This window comes from Brachyhypopomus gauderio, chromosome 14 (genome assembly GCF_052324685.1).
Source record: "Brachyhypopomus gauderio isolate BG-103 chromosome 14, BGAUD_0.2, whole genome shotgun sequence".
Classification (NCBI taxonomy): Eukaryota; Metazoa; Chordata; class Actinopteri; order Gymnotiformes; family Hypopomidae; genus Brachyhypopomus; species Brachyhypopomus gauderio.
In genome coordinates this window covers 4436801-4454258 of record NC_135224.1, presented here as the reverse complement: position 1 = coordinate 4454258, position 17458 = coordinate 4436801, and the positions used below count along the sequence as shown (strand labels likewise).

The window sequence follows — 17458 nt, the reverse complement described above, 5'->3', positions numbered from 1 at the left end:
ACTGCTTTTAAATGACTAATTATATTACACACTCTTATTGTTTAACATACTGTCCAAAAACCATCGGTGCCTCTCAGTTTGGCCTCGTCTGTACATTGATTGCTCTCTCTAGAGCAGGGGTACTCAACTGGCGGACCGCGGTCCGGATCCGGACCCGAACGCAGTCCTGTCCGGACCCAATCTCATTCCTGATTAACTGGATACGGACCAAAACAAAACCGTAGCATTTATTTCAGGGCTATTGAAAAAACACTCCGTCACGAGTGTTACGTTTGCCACCCCCGCTCAACAACTTACGATCACATTATTTAATGGTTGTTTATTTAAAAAACGCCCAATCCTCACGTCTTCACGTTCTCTCATGTTTCGTCCTGGAATTACAGTTGTGATCAAATTTATTCAACCCCCAATGCTGCGAAGGGTTTTATGGAATTCAGTGCACATTTGTAATTGTGTTCATAATGAAATCTTACAAGGACTTGTTAAAGAACTAAATGCAACTAAGATAGCATCAATTTTTTTTGTCATAAAGTATTAAATGGCCTTTTTGTGATTTCTTCATTGACACAATTATTCAACCCCTTTACGACTACCACTCCTAAGAACAGAGGTTCATTCCAGTGTTTTCCATCAGGTATTGAAAACATCTGTGGATGTCAACGAGCAGCAATCAAGCATGATAAGCACCAATTAGGCAGATTTAAAAGGACTGTGATACTCAGCTCCTTCTAGACATCTACTGGTGTGTTTCCAAGCATGGTGAAGGCAAGAGAATGGTCCCAGAAGACAAGAGAAGAGGTTATTGCTCTTCACAAGAATAGCAATGGATATAAAAAGATTGCGAAGTTGTTAAATATTCCAAGAGACACTATCGGAAGTATCATTCGCAAGTTCAAGTTAAAGGGCACAGTGGAAACGTTACCTGGTCGTGGCAGAAAGAAGATCCTGATCGCGACTGCTGTGCGCTACCTGAAGCGTAATGTGGAGAAAAATCCCCGCGTGACTGCTAAGGAACTGAAAAAAGACCTGTCAGATGTGGGCACTGAAGTTTCAGCTCAGACAATAAGGCGCGCACTGCATAACGAAGACCTCCATGCCAGAACGCCCAGACGCACCCCCTTGCTGACTCCAAAGAACAAGAAAAGTCGACTGCAGTATGCCAAAAGTCATGTGGACAAGCCACAAAGGTTTTGGAACAGTGTACTGTGGTCAGATGAAACTAAATTAGAACTGTTTGGGACAATGGACCAGCGCTATGTTTGGAGAAGGAAGAACCAGGCTTATGAACAAAAGAACACCTTGCCTACTGTGAAGCATGGTGGGGGGTCAATTATGCTTTGGGGCTGTTTTGCTTCTAATGGTACAGGAAAGCTTCAACGTGTGCAGGGTACCATGAATTCCCTTCAGTACCAGGAGATCTTGGAGGAAAATGTGATGGAGTCAGTCACAAACCTGCGGCTTGGGAGACGTTGGACCTTCCAACAGGACAATGATCCGAAGCACACATCCAAGTCCACTAGAGCATGGTTGAACATGAAAGGCTGGAACATTCTAGAGTGGCCATCGCAATCACCAGACTTAAATCCAATTGAGAACCTCTGGTGGGACCTAAAGAAGGCAGTTGCAGTGCACAAGCCTAAGAATGTGACTGAACTGGAGGCTTTTGCCCATGAAGAATGGGCTAAGATACCCATAGGTCGCTGCAAGACACTTGTGTCAAGCTATGCTTCACGCTTGAAAGCTGTCATAACTGGAAAAGGATGTTGTACTAAGTACTAAAAAATAATGTCACTAGGGGGTTGAATAAAACTGATAATGATGTGAGCACAGTAAAGACATTTGTGGTTATTCCATCATAAATATTATGTTATGTTTGTCTAATTTATAAGTGCCTCTTTGATATAATTGTAAATAAGATGACTGAAATGATCAAAATCAATGTCAAACTGGCCAAAACACTTTATTTCAGTGGGGGTTGAATAAATTTGATCACAACTGTACAAGAGGCTCGTATTTGTTAACCTAATACAAGAGAACTATTCAGTCAGACAGCTATTTGTTGTGAAACCAAGTAGTTACAATTTCAAGCATTTTAAAGTACTTTAACCTAAATTCCAGCACTTTTCAAACCTAAAACATATAGCAACATTAAAATTGGTCAGGTAAATGTTCATTCCCCTGTTTTGAGGGGTGTTTCTACCACATATCGTTTCGGACAAAACGCCTATCGTTTCGGAGAACACTGCAGTGACGCTCGCGAAAGTATAAACGCCTCCACCGTTTGCGCACCCGCCCCCGCTCAACAACTTACGTTCGCCCATCGGACCTCAGGTCACAGGTATCTGCCAAAATTGGACCGCGGACAAATTTAGTTGAGTACGCCTGCTCTAGAGGCTTCGCGGGCTCACGGGCCCCCTGCTGGTGAGCGGGCAAACTGCGGACGTGCTCATCCTCATATAAGGCAGGAAGGATGGAACAGACAGTACAGCCGCATTACTGTTGCCTTCCGCTGTCTCAGTAAGACAGGGACAAGTCCCCCATCAGTGTGCATCACTCTTGTCTGTCTCAGTATGACAGGGACAAGTCCCCCATCAGTCTGCATCACTCTGGTCTTCACCCGTAGAGTCTGGCCCTGCGCTGTTCAGCAGCTCCACCAGTAAAGAGATCAGCTGGTCGTCTTGAGCGGTGCCGTCTCCACAAACCGAGCCGTAGGTCAATGGTTGGAGGTTACGGTGGATCATGGCCAGAAGGGATGAGCGAAGCTCCCACAGCAGCTCCCAATCTGGAGCAGACAGCTCCCATCGCACAAGAGAGCGGTCTGGCAAGGCCACCTCCACCCAGTCTCCATAAACTGGGAGGGAGGAAGGAAGGGAGAGAGAGAGAGAGAGAGAGAGAGAGAGAGAGAGAGAGAGAGAGAGAGAGGGAGGGAGGGGTGGCATGTGAAGATAAAGACTGCAGTACTCGCAGGTCTTTAGGGGAGTAGTTCGCGGAATCAGAGGAGGGAGGTCCTTATCCATAGGGCAGGTGCTGACCATAGCTACCATAGCGTGATTCCGCACACCTCAGCGGTGGAGACGTTTATACTTGGCTATCGATCGCGATACACAACCCCCCCACCCCACCCCCCGCTCCAATTTTATTTGTTGATAGTGGCACACTCATACACTCATTGACTAGACATGTTAAAGTTGGCACTCCATGTCTCAAAGGTTGCCGACCCCTGATGTAGAGCATAGATGGATTATGTAAGATGAGTGTGGATAGGCAGGAATGAAGGTGGAAATGCTGAGGAGAGAGATGTTTCCTACAAGCTGGAGGCAACCTCTTCCTGCATGCAGCAGGGAGATAATTGATTTACTATGCAGGAAATAAGTGCTTCACTTCCTATATGCATGCCGGAAACACCTCTTCTCCTACATGTAGGAGAAAAATGGTTCTCTTCTCATTTACCATTTGCCAAGGAGAAACAGATAATTTCCTACATGAGTTGGGTTAGATACTATAGATATTATAGACACTGTCCTGTTGTTAAGGATATGCTGCCCTATTACCCAGATCCAATCACAAACAGTCAAGGCATTACAGAATCAGATTCCTTGATTGACCACTTGACTATTATTATTTTTTGGTTGACTCATGAAGGGCTTGAGAGTTTAGTCAGAAAAAAAACAACAAACACACTGTGGCCTTCATGTGAGCTTCAACTGTTTCTGCTTTGATTTAATCGTCCTCCGACTGAAACAGATGACATATTAGGAGTAATAACACCAAGTTGTGCAGACCTTTGTCTAGGACTTATGTTCCGATATGTCCAACTATTGTAAATACCAGCCCACATGGTAAGCCTGTTTCTGATGTTTTTTAGTCTAAATACTACTCAAGTTACTACTCAAATTTTAACTAGTGTGTTTTATATAGCCTAGCCTACTTGCTGATTATTTGGCCTATAAAATACTCCAGAATACTACAGAAGAAAGCTGGAGGGAAAGCTCCAGCAAAACAACACAAGGGAGGTGTGGACTGGCATGAAGCAGATTACTGGCTTTAAGGGAAGACAGCGGATGGTTGGGGGCAGCGTGGATGAAGCCAATAAGCTGAACATATTCTTCAACAGATTCAGCACAACACCCCTCCCTCCCATCCTTGCACCATTGCACCATGCTCTACCACTCACGCAAACAGTCCACCTCAATGCACAGCCATTAACACAGGCAACACAGCAATCACCCCCTCAATGGAGACACCCCCTCCTAACTTATTCACCTCACAACCATCAACACAGCAATCACCACAAACAATAGAAACACCACCCACTCACTTAGTGGTGACGACTGGTCAGGTAAAGAGGCAACTGGAGAAGCTGAGGTTGGGCAAAGCAACAGGATCTGACAACATCAGCACGAGGGTCCTAAAAGTCTGCGCTGCCCAACTCTGTGGGATATTTCAGCACCTCTTTAACCTGAGTATACAGCAACAGAGGGTACCAATGCTATGGAAGACATCATGCCTGGTTCCCATCCCAAAACAAAAAAAAAATCCACCACCACCTCCTTGAATGACTTTAGACCTGTGGCCCTCACATCACATGTTATTAAGGTCATGGAAAGAATTGTGCTGGCTTATTTAAGACCTCAAGTAAGCATTTATCTGGATCCCTTGCAGTTTGCATACCAGCAGCGGGTCAGTGTGGATGATGCAGTGATTTACCTACTGCAGAAGGCACATGCACACCTGGACAACAACAGCAACTCCACTGTAAGAGTCACTTTCTTCGACTTTTCAAGTGCATTCAACACCATCCAACCTCTTAAACTTAGAGGGAAAATGGACAGGATGCGGGTGGACAGGTCCACTGTTGCCTGGGTCATGGACTACCTGTCTGAACGACCCCATGTCTGAACAACCCCCATATGTGCAAATGGGATCCAGTCAGTTTGAGTGCTTAGTCAGCAATGTTAAAGCACCACAAGGAACGGTTCTTTCTCCATTCCTTTTCACCCTGTACACCACAGACTTCCAGTATAAGTCTGACCTCTGCCACCTACAGAAATTCTCTGATGACTTTGTGGTGGTAGGATGCATCAAGGACGACAAGGATGGAGAGTACAGAGACCTAGTGGACAGCTTCGTCATGTGGTGTGAGGAGAACCATCTGACCCTCAATGTGGCCAAAACCAAGGAAATGGTGGTTGACTTCAGGAGGAGGAAGTCAATAACCAGGCCTGTCAAAATCAAGGGTCAGAACGTGGAGATGGTGGACAACTACAAATACCTGGGAGTCGTTCTGGACAACAGACTGGACTGGAAGGCTAACTCAGAGGCTGTGTACAGGAAAGGAATGAGCAGACTCTACTTTCTGAGGAAGCTCAGGTCCTTCAATGTGTGCAGCAAGATGCTTGAACTCTTCTACCAGTCTGTTGTTGCGAGTGCCCTCTTCTTTGCTGCAGTACGCTGGGGAGGCAGCATCAGGAAAGGAGATGCAGCCAAGCTCAACAAACTGATCAGGAAGGCCGGTTCAGTAATGGGCGGCTCTCTGGAGGGCTTTGAGGTTGTTATAGAGAGGAGGACCTTAAAAAAACTCACCGCCATCATGGAGAACCCCGTCCACCCCCTCCATGACACACTGGCTACGCAGCGGAGCACTTTCAGTAACAGGCTCCTTCAGCTCCGCTGCAACAAGGAACGGTACAGGAGATCATTCCTTCCAACAGTGATCACACTGTACAACAATTCAGGTCTTAGTTTTCTTATATAAATTACTATATTATTCTATTGTGTATTTAATTCCTGGCTATCTTTGCATTGCTGCTGCAATAATTGACTTCCCCCCCGGGGATTAATAAAAGGTATCTATCTAACTGTCTATCTGTCTGTCTGTCTGTCTGTCTGTCTGTCTATATATATATATAGGAGGTCAAGAGATGAAGCTGAGATAATTGGACAGCTGTATTTACACCACTCCAAACTCCATAGCTGATTTTGGGTAATTTTATATACCCGATGTCAAGTGTGGTAAAGGTTATTTTGTGACACCAGAAGTATCAACACTGTATTAGCATACGCTGTGGGGATAACATATGGAGTTAGATTACTGTCTTTAATCTGACAGCGCAAAGATAAGGTTAAATCAAACAAGTCAGACACACTGAGCACGTAAAATCAAGAAAACCGAGCAAAAACAGTGACAGCAACAGCAGAGAAACAAGAATTGTACAGTTAAGTGCGCTCACTCCACTGTTTTCAGCGCGTGTTTCAGTTTTTTGTTTGCTTCTAAAATTTCTGCTGTTTTCATGATTACAAATGTAAATACGTCACAGATCAAGGCTTGGTAGATGATTACCTGAACCATCGATTGCAACTGCAATGTGGTCATGTCACGACCCGATTTGATAAATCGTACAACAGACACTGTACGCTTACTGCTACCAATCAATCCAGTCTGGTCAGGAAAGCTCATCAGAGGCTTTACTTCCTCAGGCGGCTGAGACGAGCTGGACTCGGGAGCTCAGTTCTCCTCTCCTACTACAGATGTGTGGTGGAGAGCGTACTGTGCTCCAACATCGTGTGGCACGGAAGCTGCTCGGCTGCAGAGAGGAAAGCTCTGCAGAGGGTGGTGAAGGCTACACAGAGGACTGTTGGAGTCAGCCTCCCCACCACCACAGACATCTACACCTCCAGATGCAGGAGGAGGGCCGCCTGCATCATGAAGGACCCCACCCACCCAGCACACCCACTTTTTGTCCCGCTCCCCTCAGGCAGGAGGCTGTGGAGCTTTAAGTGCAGAACTTCCCGTCTGAGGAACAGCTTCATCCTGGAAGCTGTCAGACTCACAAACTCCAAATGAGAACCAACACTCAGTTGGTCTCTCTGACAATCTGCACTTTACACAAGGACACTTTACCCACAGTCACTTAAAAAAAAACGAACAGTACTCAGATTTATTTATTGTTACAGATTTATTTTTACTCTACTTATTCTATTCTATTTTTATTTTATTTATTTCTTTTTATTCTATTCTATTTTTATTATATTGCTGTTATTGGGGTAAAAACTGGGACCTTGGGTTCTAAATTTCGTTCCACCTCATGTACCACATGTGATGTGAATGACAATAAAGTCTCCTTGAATCTTACATGCATGCATGAGACATGTTGATTAATTGTTTTTTAAATAACTAAATTGCCGTGGATAAAAACATTTTCCACCCAAAGCCAACAAAACGTTGAATGTTTGTGTTGATTAAAAATCAGCATTGCAAATTTTGACTTCACTGTGAATGTGAAGTTACAGATAGTTAGCTAATGTAGTTTAGGTATTAATGTCCAAAACAAACAAAATTACTTGCTCGTACAATTCTAGGATACCAGATGTAGCTATCTAGATGAATAAAAACACTGCATAAATCTACATTTAGTTAGTTACATATGTAGCCATAGCTACGGTGAAGCAGCATCCTAAATTTTACACTTGTAATCGTGAAGCCAGCAGGAATTTTAGAAGCTGAAAACAGTGGAATGAGCGCACTTAACCGTACAATTCTTGTTTCTATGCTCTTGCTATCACTGTTTTTGCTCGGTTTTCTTAATTTTGCATGCTCAATGTGTTTGACTTGCTCGATTTAACCTCATTTTTGCGATCTCATATTAAAGATCTCACTCCATACGCTTTCCTTTTTTGCTAGCGGAGAGAAAATTGCGATGACGCAACGAAAGCTTTTGTTTACGTTTCCTATGGAAACGCAGACCAACGTGGGACTGAAATATTTCGGATGTTTTGCTATTCGCAGAGTGACGTTAAGAAATTAGAAATTACATTATTCAAGGCGTTGTTTATATGCTGCCCCAATACATTGTAATTAAAATGAATTCCTCGGAAGTTAATGTTGAAAGTAAACCAGCTGGGAAATGTTTACTGGATAATTGGGTGGAGGAGGTGAGTATAGCTACTACTGTAATGTTACCTGTAGGTTTGTACTTATTTACTTAGAATAAAAATAAGCTCTGTTCAATTTCTCTGGCGTATCTTACCTCATTTAAATCAATAACGGTTTTAAATTGTTAAATTGATTTTGTTGTTATTCTTACTTGTGATTAAAAAGGACTATTTTGCTAGCTGACTACAAGACCTTACTATTAACTAAACATAGCCTATTGCTTGCTACTTACACCCATAAAGAATAAACACTGGGTATTGCTTGGATGTGTGCATATATATATATATATATATATATATATATATATATATATATATATATATATATATATATATATATATATATATATATATATATATATATATATATATATATATATACTGGAGTTTGAATTTATGTAGGCCTATATGTGTATATATACTGATATATCTCACCTGTGCATATAAGAGTGCAACTGCATTGCTGGACAATACTGAGCGTAGATTACACATCCACAAAAATGGGCACAGGGAATTCCTTACAGTGGACACAGCATCTAAAGTACACGGAGGAAGTACAGTGAAATCTGCCTACACCACTCTTAAAGGACCAGTCCTTAGACAAAGAGGTAAGCATGATCAGGTCAGTTTTTGTTGAATTTGTATCATGTTTCTGAACTTACTTTACACTATATTTATGGCCATGTTGTCCACATATTTGCTAAATGCCAAGGTTCAAAATGTATTCATCTCAAGTTCAGTGCAGGCACTAGTGTGATTTTGTATTGAAGGGCTGCCTTTCTGTTCATACAAATCCAAATATTGTATCATATGCTCAGTCAGCTTCTACCGTTTCCTCTGAAACCGAGCCTAGATTTGCTTTTTCACAATTTATACTGTGCTTTTTTTTAGGACTACGGACTGAGCTGTTGCAGAAGTATCTCATCGAAAGCATAAGGTAATTTTAAGAGACCTCTAGATGTGTTTTAGGGTTGAAGCTGAAATTCCTCATCTTGTCTGAAGCGGTCAGAGGATTCATGTGTCAGGTTCATAGTTCAATTCAAAATTTTGTCTTTTCAGCTAACGGACTGATTTTTATTGTTCACTAGTTATTTTTGGACGAGTCCGAGTCAAGTCGAGAGTCATTAGGGATTAGAGTTTCAAGTCAAGTCTGAAGTCTTTTTCTAGGCGTCTTTGAAGTGCGACTTTGACTCAAGTCACTCTCGAGAGAGCCCACCCAAAGCAGGAGACGTAGCTCAGCTGTCCTTCAAATGTTGCTGCTGCTGTTATTATAAAATACTGACTGATATCATGGTCTGAGTGGTTGTGTCACATGGTACACATGTGCTAAAGTAAGTTTCCAGAATGGCAGGAGAGATCTGATCTTGGGTAAAGAGTAAGGTTACAATGATACAGAGTCGATGGTGTGGTGTCGTGATCTGTTTTACAGTGAGCAGGTGCATGCAGAACTCAAGCCCAAGCCTTCAGCCCACAATCTGTGCTCCGTAACCAGAGCAGACTACACAGCACAGGGCTTTAAGCCTACCTGCCCAGCCATGGCCACGGTCTGTCACAGCACTCTGCTTTGCGTTCCCATTTACCATTATAAATGAATACATTTAGTCATAGCATCATGCCCCTTTTCAGTGATTTTAATATGTTGTCAACTGTGAGGAAGAACTACATTGCCTGCATGTTTTTAGGATCGTTACTACAAAACTGACCAGGCGATCACATTTTGGAGTGAAAACTGCCAGAAGATTCAGGTACTGAAAAGAGCCCGCAAATCACGACACAAAATGCACATATAGGCCTACATGAATTCAAACTCCAGTGAAAGTGTATTTTGTCCTTAACTCCAGAAATGTTCCTCATGCTTAATTTTATAGGGAGTGACTCCAGTCGGAACTAGAGATACTCCATTTAAGAAGAATGCCAGCTTCAGCACACCGATTAATGAGAGTCTGGATGACACCACACACTTCACCCTTGAGAACTTTCCTAAAATAGAAGACATTTAATTTCTATTATCATGTTCACCTCGTGTTATATGTATAACATCAAAGAAAATGTTTAAGTATGCGAACAAATCAAATAAAATGTGTGTGTTTCAATCATGGTTTAGTAATATATGGCTTTATGAATCATTACAAAAATATAATAATTATGAATCATTACAAAAATATAATCATTATGTATGGCATATTTTGTTTTTTTTAATTAAGATAAGAGATAAGATAATCCTTTATTGATCCCGCAACGGGGAAATTGCAATATTACAGCAGCAGAGAGGAAGGGACAGAGAGAGTAAGTATGAAAAACAACATATAAGGTAAATAATAATTAAAAAACAAAACAAAAATGTATGTATACTGGTTACAAAAATATATGATATTGAAAATATAATAATCTTATGTATGGTGATATTGCACATTAAATTAAAGCAAATAAATGGCCAATTTCCTTCAGTCGGCATAGGAACTGAAACTTGATGGGCATTGATAAAAGAGTATGTTATTTGGATCCAAACACCATGCGTCTGCCTTTTCCACCACGAGCTAGAAACGTCGATGGCACACCGACTGATTCATTGCCTTCCTTTCAAACTGGCTCTTTCACACAGCTTGACTGTCAGTCAACGTAGCACTCCGGCACTGTCCTACTCGTTCATGCTTTAAACAGGTATTAGCGCTGAGTAGCTATAGCAACAAGTTTTTTTGAGACTACATTCGTGCAGTTTTTCTTGCCCTTTTCCCTGGCGGACGGGCCTGTGGTGTCTAATTCGTTTTCTGTACCGATAAAACGCCATGGATATGTATCGAAAATGCAAATGTTTCATTTAGTCATCATCAGTGAAAAAGATAGGATACTATTACCGACATTTTTAGGGAAACAATAAAAAATGCGTATTTATTATTTCATTTATATTTCATTGTTGTCCTTGTCATTTCAAAAAATCTTACTGTGCGTTCACACCGAGAGCGACACGGCGACCGGAAGTCATTCATTTTCAATGAGAGTGAGCGATTCGAGCGACGCGAACAAGTTGAGCTTGGCTCAACTTTATGCAAATGAGCAGTGATGCGCGGCGGCGACTACCAATCAGAAAGTATGTTTGCACCCTCCTCCGAAACCGCACCTCTGACTTTGGTTCCTACTGATCATTTGTTCCGATTGCAAAATGGAGGAGAGATTAGTGGCTGTCTCTGGATGTCCCGCACTTTACGATGTTTATTTTTGGAGGGAATAATGTTCATTTGTTAAAAAACATCTGCAATAAATTAGCGTATACCCTATTATTGGTTATGATTTTTTAAATTCCTGTTTGATCTTCGGGTCTGGGGTAAAAAGTAAAAAAAATACATAAACATTTTAGGTTTATATACTATATGTGTTTTATACACACACTATGTTTTATACACGCACTCCTTTATAATCGTGTGTCCTGTAATCAATAGATTAAAATAAATATTGCATCCTGCTTTAAAAACGTGATTTGCATATCTGTCACGTGCTGCATGCAGGCGTTATGTTGGACACGCCCACACGCGACGCGATGCTGGCGACATAGAGCGATTTTATCGCTTTCGGTGTGAACGCACAGTTAAATAGAAGATATAATCTCTTATTAGCACTGTTTTAACACCATTCGATAATTAAAATGGACAGTACAGACCATCATTCTGTTCTTTTCAAAACGATATTCCTTTCAGTCCTTTCAATGAAACTGCACTACCGTTGACTGAAGAGGCTGTAATCATAATCATAAATGCAGGAGTTATTAAGACGTGAAAACAGAACAGAACTATGGGCAAGTTGCCTCGTTACTGAGCGCGCCAGTGTAGCACCGTGCAGTACAAGACCCCTTCGCAACCACGGCGACCTAGTCGAGAGTGGGAGGTAATTAAGAATTGTGTAGGTGGGATGTTGCTGTGAATGCGAGCGTATAACACATGTGCGGTCTTGTATTGCTATATTTCTGGGCTATTTCTATTGCCTTTATTACAGAAGCTCTATGTTTACACTGAAACTCTGAAAGCAAAGGAAATTATTTTATATATAAAAGCATTCTCTTGTCCAAATAGCCATTTTTAAAGAAAATAAAAAACGTTAATGTTCCTATAATGTCCAAAGATTTATATTTTCATTCGTCATGGGGACATTCAGTCCCAACAAAGACCCAAATGCTGTTGCCAGGGCCGGAGTGGGCCACTTTTTCAGCCCGGGAGTTTCATGCCCAAATCCGCCCCAAAATTATTTTTCCCTCCCAATCGGCCCAAACTAGAGATTGACATGAACCGGCCCATCGGGAATCCTGGTAATAATGTAACATGGTCATGAATACTGATCTGAAAACCGAATAAACAGAGAGAAAACAGAGAATATAACAATGCTATAAAAACACAACTCTATCATTACTGTGGTCTGTTCAGACGCGAGAACAACATAATGGCTAAGAGAAAGATTGGTGGGCGTGGAGTCAGACCTTGGCCACGAGAGCACGGTTCTGCAGGCTGTTGTGAAACGGGTCTCGGGTCAGACAGGCAGCCACAGACAGTACGGGCAGGACACAGCGGAACAGGGCCGACAGGACCAGGGCCTTCGCCAGCCGCGGGTCGCAGGACACGCACGCCACACGCTCGCCCAGCGGGGTCAGGTGACCCCAAGAAAACACATGGGTGAAGGAGACGGAGAAGAAGAGCACATTTCTACCTGCAGGAGTTGGTTTCACAGGGGAATGACGCGATGTGGAGGGACAGAGACACAGTGAGAGCGAGTGAGATGGGGTGAGAAAGAAAGAATGAGCTAACAAAGAGAGTGAAAGAGTGTGAGAGTGAGTGTGTGAAAGTGTGACCCTAGATGGTCACGCATACCTGGCTCTCCTTGCGTGTGAATGTGGTCAATCACGTCAGCTACTAACTCAGGGTCAGGACTCGCATCTTCCTGGTCCTATTTGAAACAAAAAAGAAAGAAAAAACTGAATATTTGATTAAGATCAAACACAGGAATAGTGACATACACAAATCTAACATCAAACCGTTGATCATTAAAACACCATGACAATTAAACACAGAGAGCACACACACACACTCCCTCACCTGCACGTCTCCCCTGGGCCAGCAGCAGGTCCGTGTTGACGTCCCGCTCGTGCACCTTGTCCACCAGCACGTGGCTCACGCCCCGCAACGTCCCGTCGGTCTGCAGCTTGCACAGCAGCACGCCCACCGTGAGGAAGAGGAGCGTCCCGCCGCTGCGCTCCAGGGGCCGCAACTCCAGACTCCAAACCCAAATCATTGCTTGCCTCAAACGCCAAGTATTATTTATAACAAAGCTTCTATGAGAAAGGTTTCTGTAAGAGCTCTAAGAAACAAAATCTATAAAGAAATTTAACTCAACTAATAATTGATGCTTCTGGGTTTCCCAGAGGAATTTTAAAACAAATATCAATTTTAAAAGGTTGAGAGAGTATTACCCAGAATTTTCTCTGTCCCTCTCTTTCTCTCACTGTCTGTCTGTCTCTCTCTCCCCTGTCCCCTCCCCTTTTTTAAAGACTGTAATGGTGGATGTGTTAGATGTTGTATGCAATTGCAGACAGTTAAGAGATTAAATGAAAATATTAACAAAACTACATGCAGCACACAGACATGAAACAAAGACATCTCAAGCATTAGCCATGAACAATAACATTAACAGCAAATACTAAGACACAGAACCAGGGAAAACAAAGACATTGAGAAGTTAAGCACAAGAGATATATAGAACAGAACTCGCAAACAGCACTTACAATAGCCAACTTACAAGAAACCAAACACAGGACTAAACGAGGAACCCAAGACACAGGTTTGAATGATAATCAGGGGGTGGGGTTACAAATGACATGGGAGTGGCCAGGGAACATATGGAGAACAAAACAAAGACAGATTGATGGGGGGTAGAAGGGTTTGTGTGCGCCAGTGAAGGAAGCAATGTGTGTGCCTCAGGGGTGACCCCTAGGCTCATACTATCTGCGCTGACTTGGGTCAGGTTTCTTTATTTGTCACTACTGAAATAAAATTTGTGCTTACTGTATTTCCATATTGTCACAACCGGAACTCCTACAATGGACATTACCCACCACCAAAGTGATCTTTTAAAACTTTGTGCTATGCTTTATAGCACATACAATCTGTGTGGTGGCAGCCGGGAGGTTAGTGGGGAACGTGCACCAGTGACAGGATGGTACTTCCTTGCCGCTGGGGAGGTGCCCTGGGAGGACCTTCAATGAGGAAGACGAACTGCACCTCCTCAACCTGCTAACTCACTGTCAAAGGAGGAGGTGAAGCTCTTCATCTCGGAGGGTAGGCCTCCAGGATCTCCATTGTACTCCCCTGGTCCCAGAAAAGGGGAGACTCCCCTGGCCACAAACCACCCTCCTCCAGCAGCTCCACCTCCTCCAAGCAGGAGGGAGCCCCTGGTAGAAGATCCAGTGGACTTCCCTCGAGACATCTGCAGACGGTCTCCACAGAGCACTCAGATGGCCCGAGTAGATTAAGATTAAGATTAAGATTCTTTATTTGTATAAGTTGTGGTGATACAAGATACACAGTGAAATGAATATGTGACTGTTCCTAGACTATGCAGCAGTAAAAAGAGAATGACAATTTACAATAACAGTATTTATAAGATATCAAATATAAACTATAGAAGTAAAAAGAGAATAAATAAATTACTATATACATATAAATGAATTTATAAGTGACTGTGTGACTGATAAAGTGACTGAGTGTCTGATAAGATGATAGTCAGTTCTGGCCCTGATGGAGCGTAGCTGTTTCCCTGAGGGTAGCCATTCAATCAGAACATGGTTTGGGTAGTGAATGTCCTTACTGATGCGTTTGCCAGATGCTCTGCACCGCCTGGAGTAAATGTCCTGAGGGTTTGGCAGTACAGTCCTGGTGATGCGCTCAGAGCAGTGTATCACTCTTTGAAGGTCTTTCTTGTCCTGGGCGTTGCAGTTACCAAACCAGGTAGTGATGTTACCAAAAAGAACAGACCCAATGGTGGCAGAAAAGAAGAGTTCAGCAGTGCTGTGGAGATCTTGAATTTCTTCAGCCTCCTGAGATGGTACAAGCGTTGCCTTGCCTTCTTTATCTGGGTGGAGATGTGTGTGGACCATGTCAGGTCCTCAGAGATGTGGACTCCGAGGTATTTGTAGCTACTCACTTTCTCAACTGGAGTGTCATTGATCTGGAGAGGTGTGTATGAAGTCCTCCTCTTCACCCTTCTAAAGTCAACTACCAGCTCCTTGGTCTTAGATACGTTTATCTCCAGGGTGTTTACTCCACACCATGATGACAGTTGTTCCACCTCACACAGGTAGGCCTTCTCATCATTGTTGGAGATTAGGCCTACCACCACTGTATCATCCGCAAATTTCACAATGGTGTTGGAGTGAGTACAGGAGTGGGCTCAATACACATCCTTGGGGGACGCCGATACTGAGGGTTTTTGAGCTGGATGTAAAATTTCCCATCTTGACCACTTGAGGTCTGTCAGTCAGGTAGCTCTGTACCCAGGAACACAATGAATGGTTCAGCCCCAGATCATGGAGTTTCATGACCAGCCTTGAGGGAACAATAGTATTGAACGCCGAGCAGTAGTCCACAAAGAGTAGGCGTACATCATCAGTACTCCTGTTGCTACGATAGGTGAACTGAAGTGGGTCCAGTGTAGGGGGAGGGATGAACAGATGAAGTCCTTGATCAGCTTTTCAAAGCACTTCATGATCACAGAGGTGAGAGCCACTGGGCGGTAGTCATTCAGACAAGCTGGGTTGGTCTTCTTGGGAACAGGGATAATTGTAGATTTTTTGAGGCATCTCGGAACGACAGAATGGGCCAGGGATAAATTGAAGATGGTGGTAAACACAGGGGCCAGCTGATCAGCGCAAGATTTTAGTACCCTCCCAGGGATGCCATCAGGACCAGCTGCCTTCCTGCTATTTACCCGTTTCAGAGCTTTTCTCATGTCTGACTCTGAAATGGTGAGAGGGCGGTCCTCACTGGTCAGGTTGCATGCCATTGTAGCACTAGCATTACTTGCTAAGCTATCAATGCTAATGGCATTAGCATAATCAGTGCTAACCTTGAAACGGGCATAAAAGGTCTTCCACCAGTGAGGGATCTGTGATGGTTGAGGTGTGTGTTTGTTTATGAAAGTGTGTGATGGTCCAGAGGCCCTGCCACACTCGTCTGTTGTCGCGGTCTCCTAGATGAACCTCTACTTTGTCTCTGTATCTCCCTTTTGCAGCCTTAACCGCTTTTCTCACATTATACGACTCCGCTTTATACAGAGTCATATCCCCAGTGCTCAGACCAGTGTTGTATGCAGTAGTACAAGCTTTAATGGCCTTACGAATTTTTCTATCTACCAATGGTTTCTGATTAGGAAAGATCTTAACAGTCACCATGGGCATGATATCATCAGTTACTTTGGCTACAAAGCTTGTAACTACCTCCGTAAACTCGTCGACATCATCAGAGCTTCCTGAAGTGTGGCTTCTGATTGGACGGACCAGCATCTTATCACTGTGGTTGACGGAGCTTCTTGTTTTAGTCTTTGTTTATATTCTGGCATGAGAAAAATGGCGACGTGGTCAGATTTTCCAAAAGCCGGGTGAGACGGCTTTATAGGCATTCTTGAATGGGGTGTAACAGTGGTCCAGTGTACTTGATCCTCTCGTTGCATAAGCTACATGCTAATGCAAGTTGGGCATAACTCTCTAAGGTTTGCTTTGTTAAAATCACCAGCTACAATGAGCGCAGTGTCCGGGTGTTTAGCGTAGTGGGCACTTACGACATCTTGTAGTGCGGCTAGACCAATGTCCGTGTCCGCCTGTGATCGAATATAAACGGCGATAGTGATGACTGAGTTAGACTCGCGAGGCAGGTAGAAAGGGCGACGGAGAATAGTCAAGTGCTCCATATTTGGTGAGCAGGAGTGCGACAGAACCGATATATTCTTAGGATCACACCATTTGTTCTCTTCCGGCTTTCAAGAGAGGCGGTCACACTTTATCTCTGCTCCTGCACTCCCTCCCTCCTGCCCTGCTCAGCTTAGATTCTGTCTTGTCTTAGTAACCTGACGCTGCTCTTCGAATTTTAACATGAAAATGGATTTGATCAGGTGGTCTCTCAACGCAATTGACACTATTTTTTCCACGAGGAGTCATGGTGCGGGAGAACCCACATGCCCAGACGGTATGTTCTCATCTGGATATGTGCATGACTCGTGGGGGACCTGGCGTAGTATGTGTCTTGCGCCTCTCTCCCTGGAAGATGTTGAGGACGTGTTCTTATTTGGAACTTTGATCGCAGTGGCTCTGCTGATTGGATTAGGCCTTGCCCTTGTGTATCGGGAAATTAAAAGAGTGGGGTCAGTTACCGAACGCCCACGCCAAGTGCCCTATATGATTAATGCGGTGGGTAGAGCTGTTGGGACACAGACTGTGACTGTTGGAAAAAGCTTGGAGACGATCGTGGATGGAATCAATGCTCTACGTGCGAAG

The 17458-nt window shown here is 43.4% G+C and overlaps 2 protein-coding genes and 1 long non-coding RNA gene across 7 annotated transcripts in view; 1 reads left to right on the top strand and 2 right to left on the bottom strand.

Annotated features, from left to right (window-relative positions):
• Nucleotides 1–6613, bottom strand: part of LOC143475482 (lactose-binding lectin l-2-like) — a 35072-nt gene extending 28459 nt beyond the window's left edge. For all 4 annotated transcript variants that reach the window (XR_013121027.1, XM_076973333.1, XM_076973334.1 and 1 more), the window contains exons 1-2: nucleotides 6341–6613; nucleotides 5584–5670 (exon numbers count right to left, since the gene is read on the bottom strand). Coding sequence is in view for 3 of the 4 variants with exons in the window: in XM_076973333.1 (XP_076829448.1) it covers nucleotides 5584–5592 (9 nt within the window). In the remaining variant the exon portion in view is untranslated. The remainder of the gene's footprint in view (nucleotides 1–5583; nucleotides 5671–6340) is intronic.
• Nucleotides 6614–7463: 850 nt separating this feature from the next.
• LOC143475480 (sperm-associated antigen 8-like) lies at nucleotides 7464–10041 on the top strand. 2 transcript variants are annotated; one of them, XM_076973332.1, is made up of 6 exons: nucleotides 7464–7932; nucleotides 8443–8540; nucleotides 8824–8869; nucleotides 9362–9476; nucleotides 9615–9677; nucleotides 9801–10041. In XM_076973332.1, exons 1-6 carry the CDS (start codon nucleotides 7880–7882, stop codon nucleotides 9930–9932), a joined length of 507 nt encoding a protein of 168 aa, XP_076829447.1. In that variant the 5' UTR covers nucleotides 7464–7879; the 3' UTR covers nucleotides 9933–10041. The 2 variants fall into 2 exon arrangements, with proteins under 2 accessions (XP_076829447.1, XP_076829446.1); XM_076973331.1 differs by having other exon boundaries at nucleotides 7476–7932; nucleotides 8381–8540; nucleotides 9801–10030.
• A 912-nt stretch (nucleotides 10042–10953) lies between these two features.
• On the bottom strand, nucleotides 10954–13446 carry LOC143475483 (uncharacterized). The gene is made up of 3 exons (XR_013121028.1): nucleotides 13011–13446; nucleotides 12786–12861; nucleotides 10954–12624 (listed from the first exon to the last, which is right to left on the bottom strand). It is a non-coding gene; the product is annotated as an uncharacterized LOC143475483 (long non-coding RNA).
• Nucleotides 13447–17458: the final 4012 nt, after the last annotated feature.